Below are 20,330 nucleotides of genomic sequence, written 5' to 3'. Positions count from 1 at the left end.
AAGCCCCGCCCATCTGCTGGCCATTTTTTGGCCTCTGCATGCCCCATTTTTGGGCCTTTATTGGGCCTTCACCCCCAAAAAGGGCCAAAAAAAGCCTCAAAATGGGACATAAAAGCCCCAAAAATGGGCCAAAAAAGGTCAAACCTCTGCTCAAGCAGAAAACCTTGCTAGACAAATGTTTGTCCAAACTCTCCTTAAAAACCTCCAGTGTTGGAGCAACACAATTTTTGGAGACGAATCGTTCCATTGATCAATCATTCTAACTGTCAGAAAATCTCTCCTTAGTTCTACTTTGGTCCTCTCCTTGATTAGTTTCCATTCATTGTATCCTCTCCTGCCTCCAGGTGCTGAATGATGCCCAGCTTCTTTATAGCAGCTCCTTAGATATTGGAACACTTTTGTCTTGTCACCCCTTGCTCTGCCAAAATAGTTGCCTTTGTCGGTAATTTGGTACCCAGAGGATGGGGAGCTCTGAAGCAAAGCGATCTGACATCTGGGCATCATTATGTGAAGTTTTGTTGACCAGAAATATCTTCTGGAGAATGAGCACAACCCTAAGAATGGATTGATGCCAATAAAAGGAAAAACTGGAGAAAAACCAGGGGAAACATTTGAAGAGGCATTTTGTAAAGCAAGCTTAGACAGCCATATTCACAGGAAGGCTGAAAGATCTTCCCAGGTCATCTGAGAATGTCCAGACAGGACTTACTTTGGTGTTATTGATAAAGCAAATCCACAAACATGTGAAAAATGCTGTAGAACCCCTTGGAGTCAGAATGTCAAGCTTTTTATAAGACTAGACTGCCTCAGAGGAGAGGTTTCAATGCTTTGTATAACCTTCTTGATAAAGAAGCTAAATATTATTAGGCAAACAGAATTGATGGTAATTGATGTTTGAATCCCCAAATCTTACCCATACTAATATGCACCAGAAAGGAAAAATATCTAATATTGTAACTCTTTATTCTTATTATCTTCACTATAAAACTTGATAAAGAAGTTGAATAATATTAGGAAATATAAATGATAATTAAATGAATTCTTGATCCCAAAATCTTACATATACTAATCAACATTGTACTAGAAAGTAAAGGAATTGAATTCTTCAGTTCTTTCTTCTTACTAGCTGATCCTTGGTATTCATCTCAGGTCTCAACAGAATGATGTAACATTTAGGGGAAAAGATACATCCCAGTAATCCTGCACTAGAAGCTAAAATGGAGAAGATCTCCACAGCCAACAAGGCTTTTCCCGTGGAGCTCAGGTAAGTTGGAACAAATAGCACCCAAACGCTGCAAAATACCAGCATGCTGAATGTAATGAATTTGGCTTCATTGAAGCTGTCTGGTAATCTGCGAGCACAGAAGGCCACAAAGAAGCTGGCAAGAGCCAGGAAGCCCATGTAGCTTAGGACACAGGAGAACATGACCGTAGAGCCTTCGTTACATTCATTGATGACGGCCTCGGTCACAGAATGCATGTTCAACTGTGGGAATGGAGGGGAATATCCTAGCCAGATGGCACAAAGGCCAACTTGGATGAGAGAGAAGAAAAGGACAATGGAGGTTGCCATTCTTTTTCCCACCCACTTCTTCATGTTGGAGCCTGGCCTGGTAGCCATGAAGGCTACAACCACAGTGAGGGTTTTGGCCAAGATGCAAGAAACAGCCACGGAGAAGATGATGCCAAAGGTTGGTTGTCGGAGAAGGCAAGTGACTTTACCGGGTTGACCAATGAACAGGAGAGGACACAGGAAGCAGAAGTGGAGGGAGATAAGGAGAATGTAGGTGAGGTCCCGGTTGTTGGCTTTGACCAAAGGGGTATCTCTGTGCTTAAGAAATATTCCTAATATGAGAGCAGTGATCAAAGACAATGAAATAGAAACGGAGGCCAAAGAAAACCCTAGAAGTTCCTTGTAAGAAAGGTATGTTACAACTTTGTGGATGCAGTCATCTTTTCCTTTGTTTGGGTATTGGTCTTCTGGACATTTGAAGCATTTTTCCATATCTTTAAGACAGATGGACAGATGGACAGAAAGAAAGGAAGGAAGAAAGGAAGAAAGAATTCAGGTCAATTTGTGTATAGCACTTTGTCTCCCAGCAGAGTTGTTGTAACATCCTGTATGTTTATGTGTACATGTATCTATGTGTGTATCTATATGTGTATGTGTGTGTGTATATATATATATAGTAAGATAAAAGTTCCGCTCGCACATATATGCTAGTCGTTCCTGACTCTCTTGGAGGCAGTGCTCATCTCCGTTTCAAAGCTGAAGAACCAGTGCTGTCCAAAGACATCTTTGTGGTCATGTGGCCAGCATGACTAAATGCCAAAGGCGCATGGAATGCTGTTACCATCCCACCAAAGGTGGTCCCTATTTTTCTACTTGCATTTTTTACATGCTTTTGAACTGCTAGGTTGGCAGAAGCTGGGACAAGTAATGGGAGCTCACCCTGTTACACGGCACTCAGGATTCCAACTGCTGAACTGCCAACCTTTTGATTGGCAAGCTGAGTGTCTTAGCCACTGAGCCACCTCATCTCTTGTGTGTGTGTGTGTGTGTGTGTGTGTGTGTGTGTGCGTGCCTGTCTGACTGTCTGTCTCTCTCTCTCTCTCTCTCTCTGTGTACCAATTTGACCTCATGAGTTCAACAAGAAACCATTGTGAAAATTGTGAGTTCTACTCCCACCTGAGATGGAAAGTCAGCTGGATGACCTTCACTCAGAGCCACCAAAAATAACATGGACTGCTTTGGATTTCACATAAGTAGAAGTTCCAAAGGTGCTTTTTCAAGGGGCAACTGGACTTTCTGTTTTTTCTTTGAAGACACTTTGTTTCTCATCCAAGAAGCTTCTTCAGCTCTTCTTCAGCTTCTTGAATGAAAAGTGAAACACTTTGGATGAGAAGCGAGGCCATGTGATGAGGTGAGCTCCTGTCCTTGCCCATCCTCTGCCAACCTAGCAGTTCAAAAGCATTCAAATGTGAGCAAATAAATAAGTACCACGTTGGTGGGAAAGTAACAGAACTCCTTGACATCATGTTGCCTATGTACTCAAGAGACATCAGTTTCAGAGTTCTGGTTAGTTAACTGATGCAGCTGCTTATATTACTGCTTTAAGATAAAAAACAAGAGACTGTTATAACAATGGATAATGTACCTGTTTTGTTTGAAATCTCCCCTTCAGGGCAAGGAACACAGTCATAGCAACAAAATTTTTCCTCTTCCTTTTTCTTCTTGTGTTTTCCAGGATGGCACTGTTCATTACACACTGAAAGGGGACAGACCTAATACAAGTAGGAAAAAAAAAACTGGAATGAGAATGATACATCCAGTTATTTCTATGTACAGGTGGTCCTTGGCTTACAGCAGTTCATTTAGTGACCATTCAGAGTTTACAGCAGGGTTGAAAAAAGTGACTCACGGCCATTTTTCACACTTACAACCTTTGCAGAATCCCTGCGATCATGTGATCAAAATCCAGATCCTTGGCAATTGGTTCATATTTATGAGAATTTGGGGAGGGGGTGTTCCCATCTGCTCTAGCTAAACTTCTTTTGTCTGGTTTAGGTGATATTTTTCCTTTATTTCCTTAATGACTTTGTTATTTGTCCCAAATGTGCTTGTTCATAAGACAACTGGATTTTGCTTTTCCCTGAAGACATTTTGCTCCTCATCCAAGAAGCTTCTTGACATCTTCAGTTAGAATTGAAGACATTTCTTGGATGAGAAGCAAAACATCTGAGTTTTGAAAAAGCACCTTTGGGACAACCAAATTCTGGATGACCGTGAATCTCCATAAAGACTTAATAACTTCTTATCTATCTCCTGAAGGAATCTTTTAGACAACGTTCATGCCTACCCATGCCTGCTTCATCTTTAGGTATGGCAGCTTCAGTCTAGCCTCACAAACTGTAGCATTTCACTTTACAACCTTAAGAAAAATGTTATAAATTCAGTCACACAACTCAACAGCTGCTTTGCTTAACAGTGGAAAATCTGGTACCAAATATGGTCATAAGACAAGAGCTATCTGTATACAGAAATAATATTTCCAGAAAAAATGGCTGCCAGTACTATGTGCAAGAATCTAGGTCCCAAGTCTATAAGATAAACAAAGCATCACATATTGCATTTGTACTTTAATTGAGGTAGAAATCAGATTTAGAGAGAATTCTGCCGATTCTAATAAAAACAGAAAGGTTGAGGTTTCCCAAGAAAGACAGTAAGAGTGACTGATGTTTAGCCTTATGGCATACTTGGTCTGACTGCCAAGGTTCTGTAGTAAAGATTATACAGTCCTATTATTTATTTTTTGGAGTATAAGATGCACTCCCCCCAAAAAATGAAAATTTGAGTGTATTTTATATTCCGAATGTAGCTTTTTCGAAGTTGTTTTTCAGCCGTAATGAGGCACTAGCAAGTGAAGTGATCTTCCGTGTTTTGCCTGCTTTTCTCATTGCTGCTCCCTCCAATAATCAGCTGTGTTTTACAAGTTTTTTTCAGCCCTAATGAGGTGCTAGTGAGCGAAGCGATCTTCCGTGTTTTGCCTGCTTTTCTCATTCCTTCTCTCTCCAACGATCTGCTGTGCTTTAGAAGCTGTTTTTTTATCCCCAACCAGGGGATAAAAAGCAAGCATGCACACTCAAAACCAGCAAACTAATGTGTTGAAGCTGACCAGACTAAGGATGCTAGCCAGAAGAATACCTGATAGGCAGAATTCCTATTTTCCTCCCCAAAAACTAAGATGTGTCTTATATTCTAGTGCATCTTATACTCTGAAAAATATGGTAATTTGTAAAAGCCATTGAGAAACCAAAATTGGGAACTGGGGAAAAGAGAAAGTACAGGCAAGGAAGCAAGTGGAATGATATGGAGAAGTGAAGGAACACTTGCCTGAGGTCCTTCAAACATGGCAATGTTACCTATGCTAAATCCAGACCTTATTTGATGTGAAATCAATGTCAGTGATCCAACTGGAGAACATGGGGTCTCTCAAGAAGCCACAAGAATACATACCTGATTGAAAGCTCTAGGCCACAAAATCATATTGTCACTGATGACAAATTTATCTTCTTGGGGTCCATTTGGATCGATCCATCCAATTTTTACCCTCTCAAAGGACCTGTTTGGAAAAATGACCATGTGCACAATGTCAAATCCACCTCTCATTTCCTTTTGCTCATTGAAGGACACTGTCTCACCAGCAGAATTATTGAAAGAAACCCTTTGAAGGTAGGGATGGAGCTAATGGAAAGCCAAGAGGAAAAAAAAAAAGAAAAGCTTACAACATTTAGAAGAAAGAAAACAAAATGTATGAATACCATTAGATTTCATTTCTGCTTGCAGTTATGGTGAAATAGTTCTACTTCCCTAATTCCAGTCATTAATTCTGATTAAGAAATATTATAACCTCACAGACTTCAAATGAGTCTCAGGCTAATTTCTTCTCCATCACTTACATAGAATAGAATAGAATAGAATAGAATAGAATAGAATAGAATAGAATAGAATAGAATAGAATAGAATAGAATAGAATAGAATAGAATAGAATAGAAGGAGAGGAGAGGAGAGGAGAGGAGAGGAGAGGAGAGGAGAGGAGAGGAGAGGAGAGGAGAGGAGAGAAGAGAAGAGAAGAGAAGAGAAGAGAAGAGAAGAGAAGAGAAGAGAAGAGAAGAGAAGAGAAGAGAAGAGAAGAGAAGAGAAGAGAAGAGAAGAGAATAAAATTCTTTATTGGCCAAGTGTGATTGGACACACAAGGAATTTGTCTTTGGTGCATATGCTTCAAATGAGCCTCAGGCTAAATTCTTCTCTATCTCTTACCTGGAATAGAATGGAATGGAATGGAATGGAATAGAATAGAATAGAATAGAATAGAATAGAATAGAATAGAATAGAATAGAATAGAATAGAATAGAATAGAATAGAATAGAATTCTTTATTGGCCAAGTGTGATTGGACACACAAGGAATTTGTCTTTGGTTCATATGCTCTCAGTGTACAAAAAGAAAAAATAAAATATATTCGTCAAGAATCATAAGATACAACACTTAGTGATAGTCATAGGATACTAATAAGTAATCAAATCATACTAGGAAACGATAAAAACAATATAAGTTGTAAAGATACAAGCAACATGGATATAGCCATAAGTGGGAAGAAAGAGGTACTAGTAAGGATGAAGAGAAAAAGAATAGTAATACAGTCTTACTAGTTAATTTGACAGTATTGTGGGAATTAGTTGTTTAGCAGAGTGATGGCATTTGGGAAAAAGCTGTCCTTGTGCCTTTTTGTTCTGGTTTGCATTATATTTGGCAGGGGAAAAAATCAAGAATCAAAATACAGTCACTGCAAGATAGTAGAGAAAGAGGAGGATTTGGACTCCCAGATTGGGAAATTTACTATAAAGCAACATCACTTATATGGATCAAAGACTAGATGGGATTACGAAACAAAAGAATTTCCACATTAGAGGGATACGATTTAGAGAGAGGGTGGCATTCTTTTTTATGGGAGGGAAAAAATAGACAACATAACTATTTTCAGTGACATCTAATCAGACAGGCACTACTACAAACAGGGCAAGGGATAGAAAAGAATCACTATGATAAAATTCCAGAATGGTTCTTCACAATGGAGGCACAAATTTACCCAAATGCATTAAACATTGACAAAATGAAAAGATATAAAGATTTGTTAAATAGTCAAGGGGAATTGAAAACAAGGCAGGAATTAAAAGAACAAAGTACAGACATTGATTGGTAGCCTTACATGCAAATAAAATCAGATATAAGACAGATTTGATACACTATGGATTCCAAAGAGAAGTACATGAATTAGATAAAATCCTCCAAAATAAAAGAATTTTAACATTAGAGGGATACGATTTACAGAGAGGGTGGCATTCCTTTTTATTGGAGGGAAAAAATAACTATTTTCTTTTCTTCTTCTTTTTTTGTAAAGTTTTTTTTTTTTTAAACACACAAACAAACATACAATGCTTGGATATTGGCCCTGTTTTAAATTTGTACAGATTTTTATTCATTTTTAACACAATTTTATATATTCAATTTTTCTCATATCTTTTATTTTCTCTAAATTTAAAAAACCAATATTACCCTTCATCTTAATGTTTCATGCTAGTATAATTCCTTTTTTCTTTTCCCTCCTTAAAATTTGAACCCCTAAATTTAAATTCACGGAACATAATACAATCCCCAATTATTTCCTTAAGTTATCTTATTCTACTCACCAATAATTCTTTTATCAACTATTCCAGATAATACATTTCAACAGTTAAACATATTCAATAAAGAAAAAAATCAATTAAATATCAATCTTACTTCAATACCCCTATATTTAAATTCATATAACATAATACAATTCCCAATTATTTTCTTGAATTCTCTTATTCCAATCTCATAGTTTTTTCTTTACTAATTATTCCAAATAGTACATTTTGACATTTTTATCAAGACCAATTAAATATATCTAAGTAATTCATAATCCAATATCATTTCAACTTTCTTTTCTTATTTAGTTAAGTTCCAAATATATAATTAAAAATATTCCATTTGTTACAGTACCCTTCATTAATTCTTTAAAGATACAGTTCATTTCTTCATATTAATTTAAATGGTTTATTATTTACCATTCTATTACTTCAATTATTTATACATTTGTCTCTTATACTCCAGACATCATAGTTTCACTAATTAGTTAAAGAATCAATTTAATATCAATCTTACTCCAATGTCCCTAATTTAAAATTCAAATAATATAATACAATTCCAAATTATTTTCTTAAATTCTCTTATTCCAATCTCAAATAGTTTTTTTCTTTAGTAACTATTCCAAATAATACACTTCAACCATTTTATAACATTTTTATAAGGACCAGTTAAATATATCTAATTAATCCATAATCCAATACCCTAGTAGTCATTTCCTTTACCCCATATTTCTCTTCCATTTCTTTCTCCCTTCCCTTCCTTATATTTTATTTTCTTTTTCTTTCCCCTTCTTCTTTTTTGTATTTTAAAATCCTGAACTCTCTTTTCCCTTTTTCTTATCTTTCCACTGTTAGTCCCAATGTAATAATTTTTTAAAATCATAAACTCTTTTATTTTGCTGTATCTTTCCCGTTATTTTCCATCCCTTTCCCCTTTTTCTTATTTTGTCACTGATAATCCCAGTGTAATCATTTAAGTTTTTTATATATTCTTTCTAGTCCACCCTCTTTTCTTTTTTTGTTTCTTTCCCCTTTTTCTATTTTTTCCATTGTTAAGCCCCATGTAATTTTTAAAGTTCTCCTTTTTATTATTGCTACCCAAATAATCATTTAATTTTCCATAATCAGTCTCCTTGTCTTTGTCTTCTTCTTTATTATCAGTCTCTTTTTCTTGCTTGTCATTCTTTTTTTTTCAGCTTCAGTATATCCTAAGTCAATTTTCTGATCATCAAGTTTCAATTTTCCATGCATCATTTTAGTCATTTCCCTTATTTTCAGTTTTCAATGATAAGTACATTGTTATCATCATTTCCTTCAGTTCCTGCACCATTTTATTCTTTTTAAGTTGATATTTTTCCAATTGAATTTACATTATAGTCCTTTTTTTTCTCTTTTCTCTTTCTCTTTTCTAATTTAAAATTCAGTCCAAATATACATAGTCCAAATTGCGCATTGCATTCCAATTTAGTTTCAATTTAAAGTCATTAACCAGTCCTTCTGTTACAATTTTTTCTTTATTCTTTTAATCTTCCTCTCTTTAAAGTTTCCAAATTAAAAATAATCTTTTCGGGTTCTTAATTCTTCCGATTTTTTTTTTATTCTCCAATTACTTAAATCCAAAACAAACTTCTAGTCGGATTTTATCACTTTATAATATCCGCCTTAATCTTCTTCAGTCCTTCACACCTATTATCTGCTATTATAGCTCCAGGACTTTACAGTTCATTTAAAAGTCTTTTTTTCTTTCTTTCTGCCTATGAGTTAAATATCATTCACCCAGCTTCAATATTCTGTTCAATTCTACACTCCTGCCCATTACTTAATCTGGTTGCCCCAGTTTACTGGTGGTCGTAATGGCCGCAGCACTCCGCTGCAAAGTCAGAGAGAAAAACCTCCGACCTCTGAGGAACTTGCCTGTTCCTCTTGGTCTTCCAAGGTGCCTCTCTTTCTTCTCTGTCCCTGCAGGACAGATCTGGTCCAAAGACCCCTCTGCAGCGGTTCGTCAGCCCGGGATTTCATGGGGCTCATCAGAGCCCGCTAATCCCCGACTGTCTCACCGCAATGCTTCTGGTCGAATCACAACATAATTATTTTCAACGACATTTAATCAGAGAGCCACTACTACAAACATGGCAAGGGATAAAAAAAAGAATCACTATGATAAAATTCCAGAATGGTTATCCTTAATGGAGGCACAAATTTATCCAAATGCATTAGACATTGACAAAATGAAAAGATATAAAGATTTGTTAAATAGTCAAGGGGAATTGAAAACAAGGCAGGAATTAAAAGAACAGGGTACAAACATTGGTGGCCTCACATGCAAATAAAATCTAGGTATAAGACAGATTTGATACAATATGGATTCCAAAGAAAAATACATGAATTAGATAAAATCCTCCAAGGCACAGAAGATAAATTGATAAAAAAAATTATAACTATCTATTAAGGTACAAACTGGAAGAGAAAGATAGTTAAGGAAAATATGATAATTTGGGCAAATTTTTTTGGATATAACATTGAATTGGATAAATGGAACAAAAATTAAAAACTGACAATATCTGTATCCTATAAAGAAAACATGTACAAAAGATTGGCAAAGATTTTTCCCAAAACTTCATCAATATGATGGAAATTCAAACAGCAAAAGGGAACATATTACCATATGTGGCAGTCCTGTCATAAAGCAAAACAATATTGGAGTAAAATCAGATCACAATTAGAAGAAATAACCAAACAACGTACGGAGATGAGGCCAGAATATTTTTACTAGAAATACTCCTAAGGTCATATGAAAAAGAAATATAATATTTAATTATTCATATTATCACAGCAGCAAGAATAATCTATGCTCAGAATTGGAAAAACAGTAATATACCAACCGAAGATAATTTGATCAGAAAAGTTTTGGAATGTGCGGAAATGGATAAACTTACAAAGGAGATACAAGAAAATGAGGAAACAGAATATTACTTAGTGTGGGAGAAATGGTATGAATGGGTGGAGGAGAGAGATAAAAGGCAAGGAAAAATTAAATAATGGTTGAAATAGGAGTAGAAGCAATGGTGGGATTCAGCCAGTTCTCACCACTTTGGGAGAACCGGTTGTTAACTTTCTGAGCAGTTTGGCAAACTGGTTGTTGGAAGAAATCATTAGGGCAGGGAACCGGTTGTTAAATTACTCCACTGATTAGAAGTACAATAACAAATATGAGGAAACAAAAACTGTAGAAACGAAATTGTGTACAGGGGTATTTATATGTATATATATAAATAAATTAATATTAGAAGAATATGTACAAAAGATACATTAGAATAAGGGAGAAAAAATATATGAGTAAGAATTTTTTTACTGATGCGAAACTGTTGAAAAGGAAAAATTGTTAAAGCTTTCTTTTTGTTTTTTTTTTAAAGAATGTTTAATATTTTTTTTAAAGTGTTCTGTTGTTTTTACAATTACCTGCCAAGGTTGCAGCTCAAAAAGTTCAGCAGTTTGAACCTTCCTGAAGGATCTCTGATGGAGCTGAGAGGACAACATGGCATTCAAAGCATGTGCTGCTGCATAAACACCATTATAGATACTGTAGCTATGTACAGTGGTTCCCATCTCAAAGAGAGGCCCAGGGAGGTCCTGTAATCTCTCTTTGCCAGTACACATTTCATTCTTCTCTATTTCCATACCAGGATCTGGAAAAGTACAGTCAAATGCTCGCTCCCAAAACTCCTTCAGGAAGCCCTGACTTTTGGTCTTGGATGGTTTTATGCCCTCAAGAAATTTGCTGAACCCCGGAAGTTCTCTTGAGTGAAATGTAAAGGAAATGGCACCATGGAAAAAGTTCAGGTCCCAACTTCTTTGCAAGAAGGGTAATGTGAAATCAATTCTACTCGTCATGACCCATACTTTCTTAAATGAATCTTTTAATTTATTTCTGAGTTCTTGTACGAGTAGAATGGTCCTCAGCTGGGAGAGTGTCACTGATTCTCCATAGAGGAGGAACACCTTGGTTTTCTGATCAGTTAAAGGTATATCGATATATGAGGTTATTTCAGTCATTTCTTCAAAGTTATCCAAAGAGACGCGCTGTGGGATTTTTTGTCTGTAAGCTGTGCAGATGCCATTCTGGAAAAGCAAAGCTTCCAGAGTCTGCAGGAACTTCTGTCCATTGTCATTGTCATGAATGAAGATCCCGATCCAGGTCCATCCAAAATGTTGGAGCAATTTAAGAATCCCCAAGTACTGTTGGGCTTCGTTGGAGACCATGGAATAGAACGAAGGGACCAGAGTGGAATCAATCTTCCCAGGGACCAGGGCACCATAGGTGAGCTACAAATATAATATATAGGTGAGTTAAAAATATAATTATAATTTTTAAAACCAGCGGACAGCTTCATCTCTGTATGTCTGATTTTGCTACCATTTTTTAAATAACTTGTCAATGCATAGAAAACCATGGATTAGTTTGGGAACTGTTTCTGAAGTATTAGTGCATAATGCATTTCCAGCAATATTTTTTGGTCAGAGTTGGAAGGGACTTCATTGGTCATCTAGTCCAGACCCCTGCTCAAGGAGGATACCGTACACAATTTCTGATAAATGGTAGTCCAATCTCTTCTTGAAAGTCTCAAGTGATGAAGCTCTCACAGCTTCCGAAGGCAACAATCATAAACCAATCCATTACCATCTACTTAGAGACTAACAACCTACTCTCTAACAAACAATTTGGCTTTAGAAAAACATTGTCCTGCAATCTGCAACTATTACACTGCAAAAACATATTGGCTTCAAAACTCGACCAGGGTAAATCAATAGATGCAATTTATATAGATTTCTGTAAAGACTTCAATTCAGTGGTACACGACAAGCTACTTCTAAAACTAAAATCTTATGGCATTTCCGGTTTCCTGCATAAGCTGGAATAGCTGCGTTCTCTTTGCGGATGATGTAAAACTATTCAGCACCATTGACAGTGCTGCTACTTTACAATAAGACCTTGACTATGTGTCAGAATGGTCAAACAATTGGCAACTCCAAATCTCAACCAATGCTCTTTTTAACACATTGGCAAAATCAGAACACAAAATACAAGCTGGATGGAAATGACCTAACAGACAACCTCACTCTGTTAAAGACCTTGGAGTACTCATCTCAGATGATCTAAGTGCCAGAGCTCACTGTAACAGCATTGCTAAAAAAGCATTAAAAGTTGTTAACTTAATATTGTGTAGCTTCTTCTCCGGTAATATTGAACTGCAAACTAGGGCATACAAAACTTTTGCCAGACCAATTCTTGAATACAGCTCATCTGCCTGGAACCCGCACTACATATTGGACATTAATACAATTGAACGAGTCCAGAGATATTTCACAAGAAGAGTCCTCCACTCCTATACTTGCAACAAAATACCTTATGCCATCAGACTCAAAATTTTGAGCTTAGACAATTTAAAACTTCACCATCTTCGGTTTGACCTAAGCATAATACATAAAATCATCTGCTACAATGTCCTACTAAATGTCCTACCAAACTCAAGGTAAACTGATCCAAACTCAATTGCAGAAAATATGACTTCAGTAACAGAGTGGTCAATGCCTGGAATGCACTACCTGACTCTGTGGTTTCTTCCCTAAATCCCCAAAACTTTAACCTTAAACTGTCTACTGTAGACCTCACCCCATTCCTAAGAGGTCTGTAAGGGGCGTGCATAAGCGCACCAGCGTGCCTACCATCCCCTGTCCTAATGTTTTCTTTTATTCATATCCTTTACATGTATTTATAATTATTTTTACACTTGTATCTGTCATAAAATACATGAAAATAATAATAATGATGATAATAATGATGATGATGATGATGATGATGATGATGATGATGATAATAATAATAATAATATAAAAAAACAAAAAAAAATTGGCAACCCAGATGAACCAGATCCTAAAACATGATGATTGGATGACAAATGGAGGACATTTTTGATCCAAAAAGATAAAGACTTTTTCTTTTGAAAGGACCCTGGAAACTATAGGCCAATCACCTGTTTGCCAACAACATACAAGCTTCTTACTGGTATCATTGCAAACCAAATCTATGGATACCTGGAAAGAAATAACTTGCTTCCTGTAGAACAGAAAGGATGCTGCAAAAACTCAAGAGGAACAAAGGATCAATTGCTGATCAACAAGCTAATCCTAAAGAACTCAAAGAAAAGACGAACCAACCTGTTCATGGCTTGGATAGACTATAAGAAAGCATTTGATTCAGTTCCCCATAGCTGGATCAAGAAATGCCTGGAAATATTAGGCATCAGCAGCAACATACAAAAATTCTTGGAATCTTCAATGAACCTCTGGAAAACGAAACTTATGGCTAATGAAGAAGAACTGGGTGAAGTTGAAATTAAACGAGACATTTTCCAGGGCTATTCCTTTTCACCCCTACTTTTTATACTCTCAATGCTACCACTGACAATCATTTTGAAGATGAACTGTGGATACGAACTTGCAAAGAAAGGACTGAAAATCTCGCACTTGATGTACATGGATGATTTGAAACTGTTTGGTAAAACAAAAGCTGAACTGAATTTATTAATTGAAAACACAAAAGAATTCAGCCAAGACATTGGTATGCAGTTTGGAGTTGACAAATGTGCAACAATAGCAACCAAAGCAGGCAAGATCATAGAAGAGGATGGAATAGAACTAGAGAATGAAGAAATGATAAAGGCAGTAAAATCAGAAGAAGGCTACAAGTACTTGGGGATTTTAGAAGCCTCTGACTTCATGAATAATAAAGTCAAGGAATTAACTTCAGCCAAGTACATTTGGCGAATTCGTAAGATATTAATGTCCAAATTGAGTGGAGGAAACTTCATAAAAGCCATAAATACCTGGGCTATATCTGTGATTAGATACTCTGAAGGAATAATTGACTGGACCCAGATGGAGTTAGACAATTTGGACAGAAAAACAAGGAAGCTTATGACAATGAATCATGCCTTGCACCCTAAAAGTGATGTTGACCGATTATATTTACCAAGAGCAGAGGGTGGTCGAGGACTCCTACAAGTAAAGCAGACTGTGGAAGAAGTAAAACGCAGCTTGAATGATTACATCCAGAAAAGAGAAGAACCAATGATTAAGGAAGTAAATAAAGGAGGCCTTTTAAAGACAACTAAAACAAAAGCAGAATGTAAGAAAGAAGTAATTGAGCAGCGAGCTGAAAATTGGAAACACAAAGCTCTGCATGGCCAATACTTGAAAAGTATTGAAGGCAAAGCTGACCAGAAACTAACTTGGAACTGGTTAAGATCAGGAGTACTGAAGAAAGAAACAGAAAGCTTTATTTTGGCAGCTCAAGAACAAGCCCTAGCCACAAACTGCATGAAGGCAAAAATTCAACATGTTACCACCAACAGCAAATGCCGCCTCTGCAATGAGAAAGATGAGACAGTCGACCACCTGATCAGTGGGTGGAGCAAAATTTCACAAACTGACTACCTACAACGCCATGACCGTGTTGCTAAGATCATTCACTGGAAATTGTGCCAGAAGTTTGGATTTGAGTACAGCAAAAACCACTGGGAACATCAGGTTGAGAAAGTTTTAGAGAATGAGAAACTCAAGATCTTGTGGGACTTTAGGATTCAGACTGACAGGCACTTGGTCCACAACACACCTGACTGGGCCTATAACCTGTTAAAAATTCTTTTTATATAACCCTTACAGATCAAAATGAAGTGTACAGTCTCCCTGGGCCTTGCTGCTTAACAGTTTTTAACTGTAACAGGAAACTCTCCTCAGAAGAAAAAGACCATAGAGTATATACCATAGATCCCAATTTATAAACACTGCCATCTACTGATTGAATACTGCTGTAGTTGTTGCACATAATACAAGGATAATCTGAGGCATTTCATTAGTTATCCAAGTAATTTCATCAGCCAACATATAATAATAATAATAATAATAATAATAATAATAATAATAATAATAATAATAATAATAATAAAAATAAAAATCACAAAGTACCGGGACTTGCAAATTGAAGTTGAGCGACTGTGGAAAAAGAAATTGTGTGTTGTCCTGATTGTAATTGGAGCCCTTGGAGCAATACCCAAAGGGCTACCCGGCTATTTAGAAATTCTAAATTTGCCAGACTTGAATATTTTGACTCTACAAAAAACCACCTTACTCGCAACAGTTTACATCCTCCGACGATACTGTAATGGTTCCTAGGTCCTTGGTTAGAACTCGAGCTGCTGAGCTATTAACCAGCCTCAAAGGCTGTGAATCTCACCAAAGATTAAATAATAATAATAATAATAATAATAATAATAATAATAATAATAATAATAATAATAATAATAATAAAGTTTTAGAACATAATAACCTGGATATCACGATTGTGGAGAAAAAAGTGTGGATCATCAACATTGCCATAACTGGTGACAGCAGAATCAATGAGAAACAACTTGAGAAAGTCACCAGATATCAGGACTTGAGAATTGAACTGCAGAGACTCTGGCATAAACCAGTGCAGGTGGTCCCAGTGGTACTCGGAACACTGGGTGCTGTGCCTAAAGACCTAAGCAAGCATTTAAAAACAATTGGCGCTGACAAGATCACCATTGGTCAGTTGCAGAAGGCCACCTTACCGGGATCTGCTCACATAATCCGCCGATACATCACGCAGTCCTAAACGCTTGGGAAGTGTTTGACTAGTGATTTGTGATACGAAACCCAGCATAGTTATCTCTTTTGCTGTGTATACTGTCATTTTTGTGTAAAATAATAATAATAAAACTTCTGTTCCATTGGTAGATTGTTCTCAGTCAGAAAGTTCCTCCTCATTTCTAGGTTGAATCTCTCCTTGGTCAGTTTCCATCCATTATTCCTTGTCTGGCCTTCTGGTGCTTTGGAAAATAGCCTGACCCCTTCCTCTCTGGGGCAGCCCCTCAAATATTGGAAGACTGCTATCATGTCTCCCCTGGTCCTTCTCTTCACTAGACTAGCCATGCCCAGTTCCTGCAACCGTTTATCATATGTTTTAGTCTCCAGTCCCCTAATCATCCTGGTTGCTCTCCTCTGCATTTTTTCTAGAGTCTCAACATCTTTTTTATAGTGTGGTGACCAAAACTGGATGCAGTTAATTAGTCTTTCAATTACCTTTTCCTCCTTTTGGAATCACCAGGAGTTTAAGGTGAGGAAAAAAATATGTAATTCCATGTTTTATAGTGCAAAACCCCTACCTGTGGAATCTTGTAGAGACCAAGGATATCTGCCATGTAAAAAGAGGTATCAGAACCAAGTCCTCCAATGATGGCTATCAGGTTCCTCTGACTGGCACATTTGTAGTTGGGAAGAAAGCTACTTGATCTGAAGAGCAGATCCAAGGTGGTCCGATAAGTCATCTTTGCATCAAAGTAGCTGTCGTAGATATGGATTCCAAGAGTAACATTAGGCAAGAACTGGGGATCCTCATTGATCTCCTTCACAGCAAAGGCCACAGCAAGACCATGCTGGTAGAACTTTGTCACCATACTGAAAACAGAAGTGCATTCTTTTCCAAACATGTGCAGAAATCAAGCTTCCAATGTTTACAAAGCTACAAAACATCCTTAGCCAGCATCCTATTCATGTTTGCAAAAACACTCTTTTACTTGATGTTTTTTTCTAAACTCAATTACATAAGCCCACCTGGTTTTTAAACTGTGATTGCAATAAAAAACTGGAGAGATTGGAATCAATTAAATGCAACACTATAACAAATATAAATTTTAATTGTAATTGCATTTTTTTTAAAAAAGAAAAAACATTGTTCACCATTTAGAATTATTTGGTAAGAGGGGTTGCTATACATATTGAATCAATTGATCAATAAATTTAATTTTTAGCACAGAAGCCATTAAAGGAAAAAAATGAAGAAGTGATGGAGCACAGGGGCTGCAAGGGCAAAAACACAATTGTTATTTTCATGAGAAGACAAGGAAATGTTGAATAGAAAGTTCCATATGCATAGAAAATTGTAACTGACATCAAGTTTATTGCATTATTATAAATGAATGGGAAAACCACAGCTCAAGTCAACTGGCTATAAAATATAGCAGCATAAAAGTATATCTTTAATATAGTCACACTTTATTTATTTATTTTATTTTGCAAGCTAGATATTGTAACTGTTTTCACATCATAGAAAATAGAGGCTGACTATTTTTGTTGTTGTTTCCTAGCACTTTACCTTTCTCTAGAATCTTAGACCAATGTTTCAAAATAAAAAGAATTATCCATAAGGATGGACCAATGCACTGGTTACTTAACGGTAGCGCTAATACTGAGTAAGGTATTATAGTTTATGAAACATTATCTCTCACAGACAAAGTTCCTCAGTTCCACCTTTGTTGTCAGTCTGGCTAATATTTGCAGGTGTAGTGACCAAAACACACACACACACAAACATATTTTTTCAAAGTTGCATTTTTTCTTGCAAAAGACAACTGGACTGTTTCTTTATTTGTGTCATCATTTTCCAAGGTATCAGTGGAGATTCTCAGTCATCCAGATCATAGCTGATATAGTTGTCCAGTTGCTTTTTGAAAAAACACCTTTGAGATTCTTCTCAAAGATGCTGCATCAGTTATAATGATAACCAATGAACATTATGTGTAACCTATAACATTATAACTGTTGTATAACCTATAGCATTATAACTGATGAAGCTTCTTGCATAAGAAGCAAAATGTCTCAGAAGATAGAATAATAGAGTTGGAAGGAACCTCGTAGGTCTTCTAGTCCAACCTCCTGCTTGAGTAGGAGATCCTATATCTGTCTGTGGAGATTCTCAGTCATCAGGGTCATGGTTGTCCTAACGATGCTTTTTCAAGAAGCAATTGGAATTTCTGGTTTTTCTTTAAAGACATTTCACTTCTCATCAAAAGAAGCTTCTTCAGCTCTGAGAAGCAAATCATCTTCAAAGAAAGAAGAGAAAGTCCAGTTACTGTACCTCTTGAAAAAGCACCTTTGGGAGACCCTATATCATTTCAGACATACAGTATGGTTGTCCAGTCTTTTTTTGAAAGCCTTCACTGGTAGTCTTCCATCTTCTTCCTCTTCAAATAAAAAAAACAAACAAACAATCCAGTTGTCTTTTGAAAGAAAAGAAATTAAACCTTCAAAATACGGTAACTATGACCTGGATTTCTGAGAATCTCCATACTTACTCAGAAAAGTCAGCTGAGACCTGTGAAGGCATTTCCTCAAATAGATCTTCACTGAATGCATATGTAAACTGAGAGATCATCCCACCAATGAGGAGGTCAGCTGGCTGGTACCACTCATGAGGAATGGGGATAAGATCACTCTGGTGACATTTCAGGCTGGCTATATCTCCCACTAAGTTAAGGATCAGAGCCAAAATCATAGATTGTTTCACCGTCTGAGAGAAAATCTCAGCTTTCTGCATCTGTACAGTCTTGTCCATTTCAACTGCCATTTTCATCAGCCCCTGATTGGCACCATTGTCATTTTTGAGAAAAATAGATTGGTTATCACTTAACAAGGAGATAAATGCAAGTTGATGTGTATCAGCTGAGCCTGCTAACATTCTAACTTCAGATGATTCAGTAGATTAAAAAGGGAGAGATTTGAAAAATTAACTCTTCAGAAACTCCCTTACTTCAGGTCCCTCCTCCCAGTTTTGAATATCAGAGGCAAAATAGACATGTTCAGACTTATTTTCTCCTGGGAAATAGTTGAACAATAGGTTGGTTGGAGGAAAATTTATTTGACTAAATCCGGAGGCAGATAATTCAGAGAATAATTCTTTGAATGCTGGGTTTGGAATCCTAAACAACCTTTTTGCTAATAATTGTATTTTTTCCCTTCCTTCAAGCTTGGAAGGGTATGTGTGCATAGAGTTAGTTTGTGTGCCCATCTGGCCTTTACACTCATCAATGCCCACCTAGTTGTAGTGAACCAACCAGCCATGCCCACCCAGCCATACGCACCTGGCTGCTTTGAGTCGTCTCATTCTAGAATTAGAATTATAGAATAACAGAGTTGGAAGGGACCTTGGAGGTCTTCTAGTGCAACCCCTTGCTTAGGCAGGAAACCCCACGCCGCTTCAGACAAATGGTTATCCAACATCTTCTTAAAAACTTCCAGTGTTGGAGCATTCACAACTTCTGGAGGCACGTTTTCCAACAATTAACTGTTCTAACTATAAGGGAATTTCTCCTTAGTTCTAAGTTGCTTCTCTCCTTGATTAGTTTCCACCCATTGCTCTTGTCCTGCCTTCAGGTGCCTTGGAGAATCGCTTGACTCCCTCTTCTTTGTGGCAGCCTCTCAGATATTGGAACACTGCTATCATGTCACCCCTAGTCCTTCTTTTCATCAAACTAGACATGCCCAGGTCAGCAACCGTTCTTTATATGTTTTAGTCTCCAGTCCCCTAAATATCTTTGTTGCTCTTCTCTGCATTCTTTCTAGAGTATCAACATCTTTTTTACATCATGCAACCAAAACTGGATTATTTATTTATTTATTTATTTATTTATTTATTTATTTATTTATTTATTTATTTTGTCGCATTTCTATGCCGCCCCACTCCAAAGGGACTCTGGGCGGCTTACAACCAAGAATAAAACAATGCAAACAATCTCATAAAAGGATAGGGTGTGGGCAGTCCGGACCTCAGGAGGTAACTGGTTCCAGAGAGCTGGGGCAGCCACAGAGAAGGCCCTTCCCCATGGATTCGCCAGCCAACATTGTTTAGCTAACGGGACCCGGAGGAGACCGACTCTGTGGGATCTTACCGGTCTCTGGGAGCTATGTGGTAGAAGGCGGTCTCGAAGATAGCCTGGCCCTGAGCCATGTCGGGCTTTAAAGGTGATGACCAACAGCTTGAATTGTACCCGGAGACCAATAGGGAGCCAGTGCAGCTCGTGGAGAATTGGTGTAATGTGGGTGTATCTAGGCGCACCCACTATAACTTCCGCAGCTGCATTCTGGACCAACTGTAGTCTCCGAACACTTTTCAAGGGTAGCCCCATGTAGAGCGTGTTGCAATAGTCCAACTGTGAGGTGACAAGGGCATGAGTGACTGTGAGG

The 20,330-nt window shown here is 37.1% G+C and overlaps 1 protein-coding gene across 1 annotated transcript; it reads right to left on the bottom strand.

The window, feature by feature from the left end:
• Positions 1-1,105: 1,105 nt before the first annotated feature.
• LOC139324812 (vomeronasal type-2 receptor 26-like) lies at positions 1,106-18,714 on the bottom strand. The gene is made up of 6 exons (XM_070954562.1): positions 18,443-18,714; positions 16,475-16,766; positions 10,689-11,552; positions 5,018-5,245; positions 3,159-3,285; positions 1,106-2,007 (listed from the first exon to the last, which is right to left on the bottom strand). Exons 1-6 carry the CDS (start codon positions 18,712-18,714, stop codon positions 1,106-1,108), a joined length of 2,685 nt encoding a protein of 894 aa, XP_070810663.1.
• Between the last annotated feature and the right edge of the window lie 1,616 nt (positions 18,715-20,330).

Source organism: Pituophis catenifer, unplaced genomic scaffold (genome assembly GCF_029215685.1).
Source record: "Pituophis catenifer annectens isolate HBS135680 unplaced genomic scaffold, rPitCat1.0.hap2 SCAF_15, whole genome shotgun sequence".
NCBI lineage: Eukaryota > Metazoa > Chordata > Lepidosauria > Squamata > Colubridae > Pituophis > Pituophis catenifer.
Note: the sequence above shows the minus strand (reverse complement) of the source record. Positions and strands in the feature narration are given on the sequence as shown.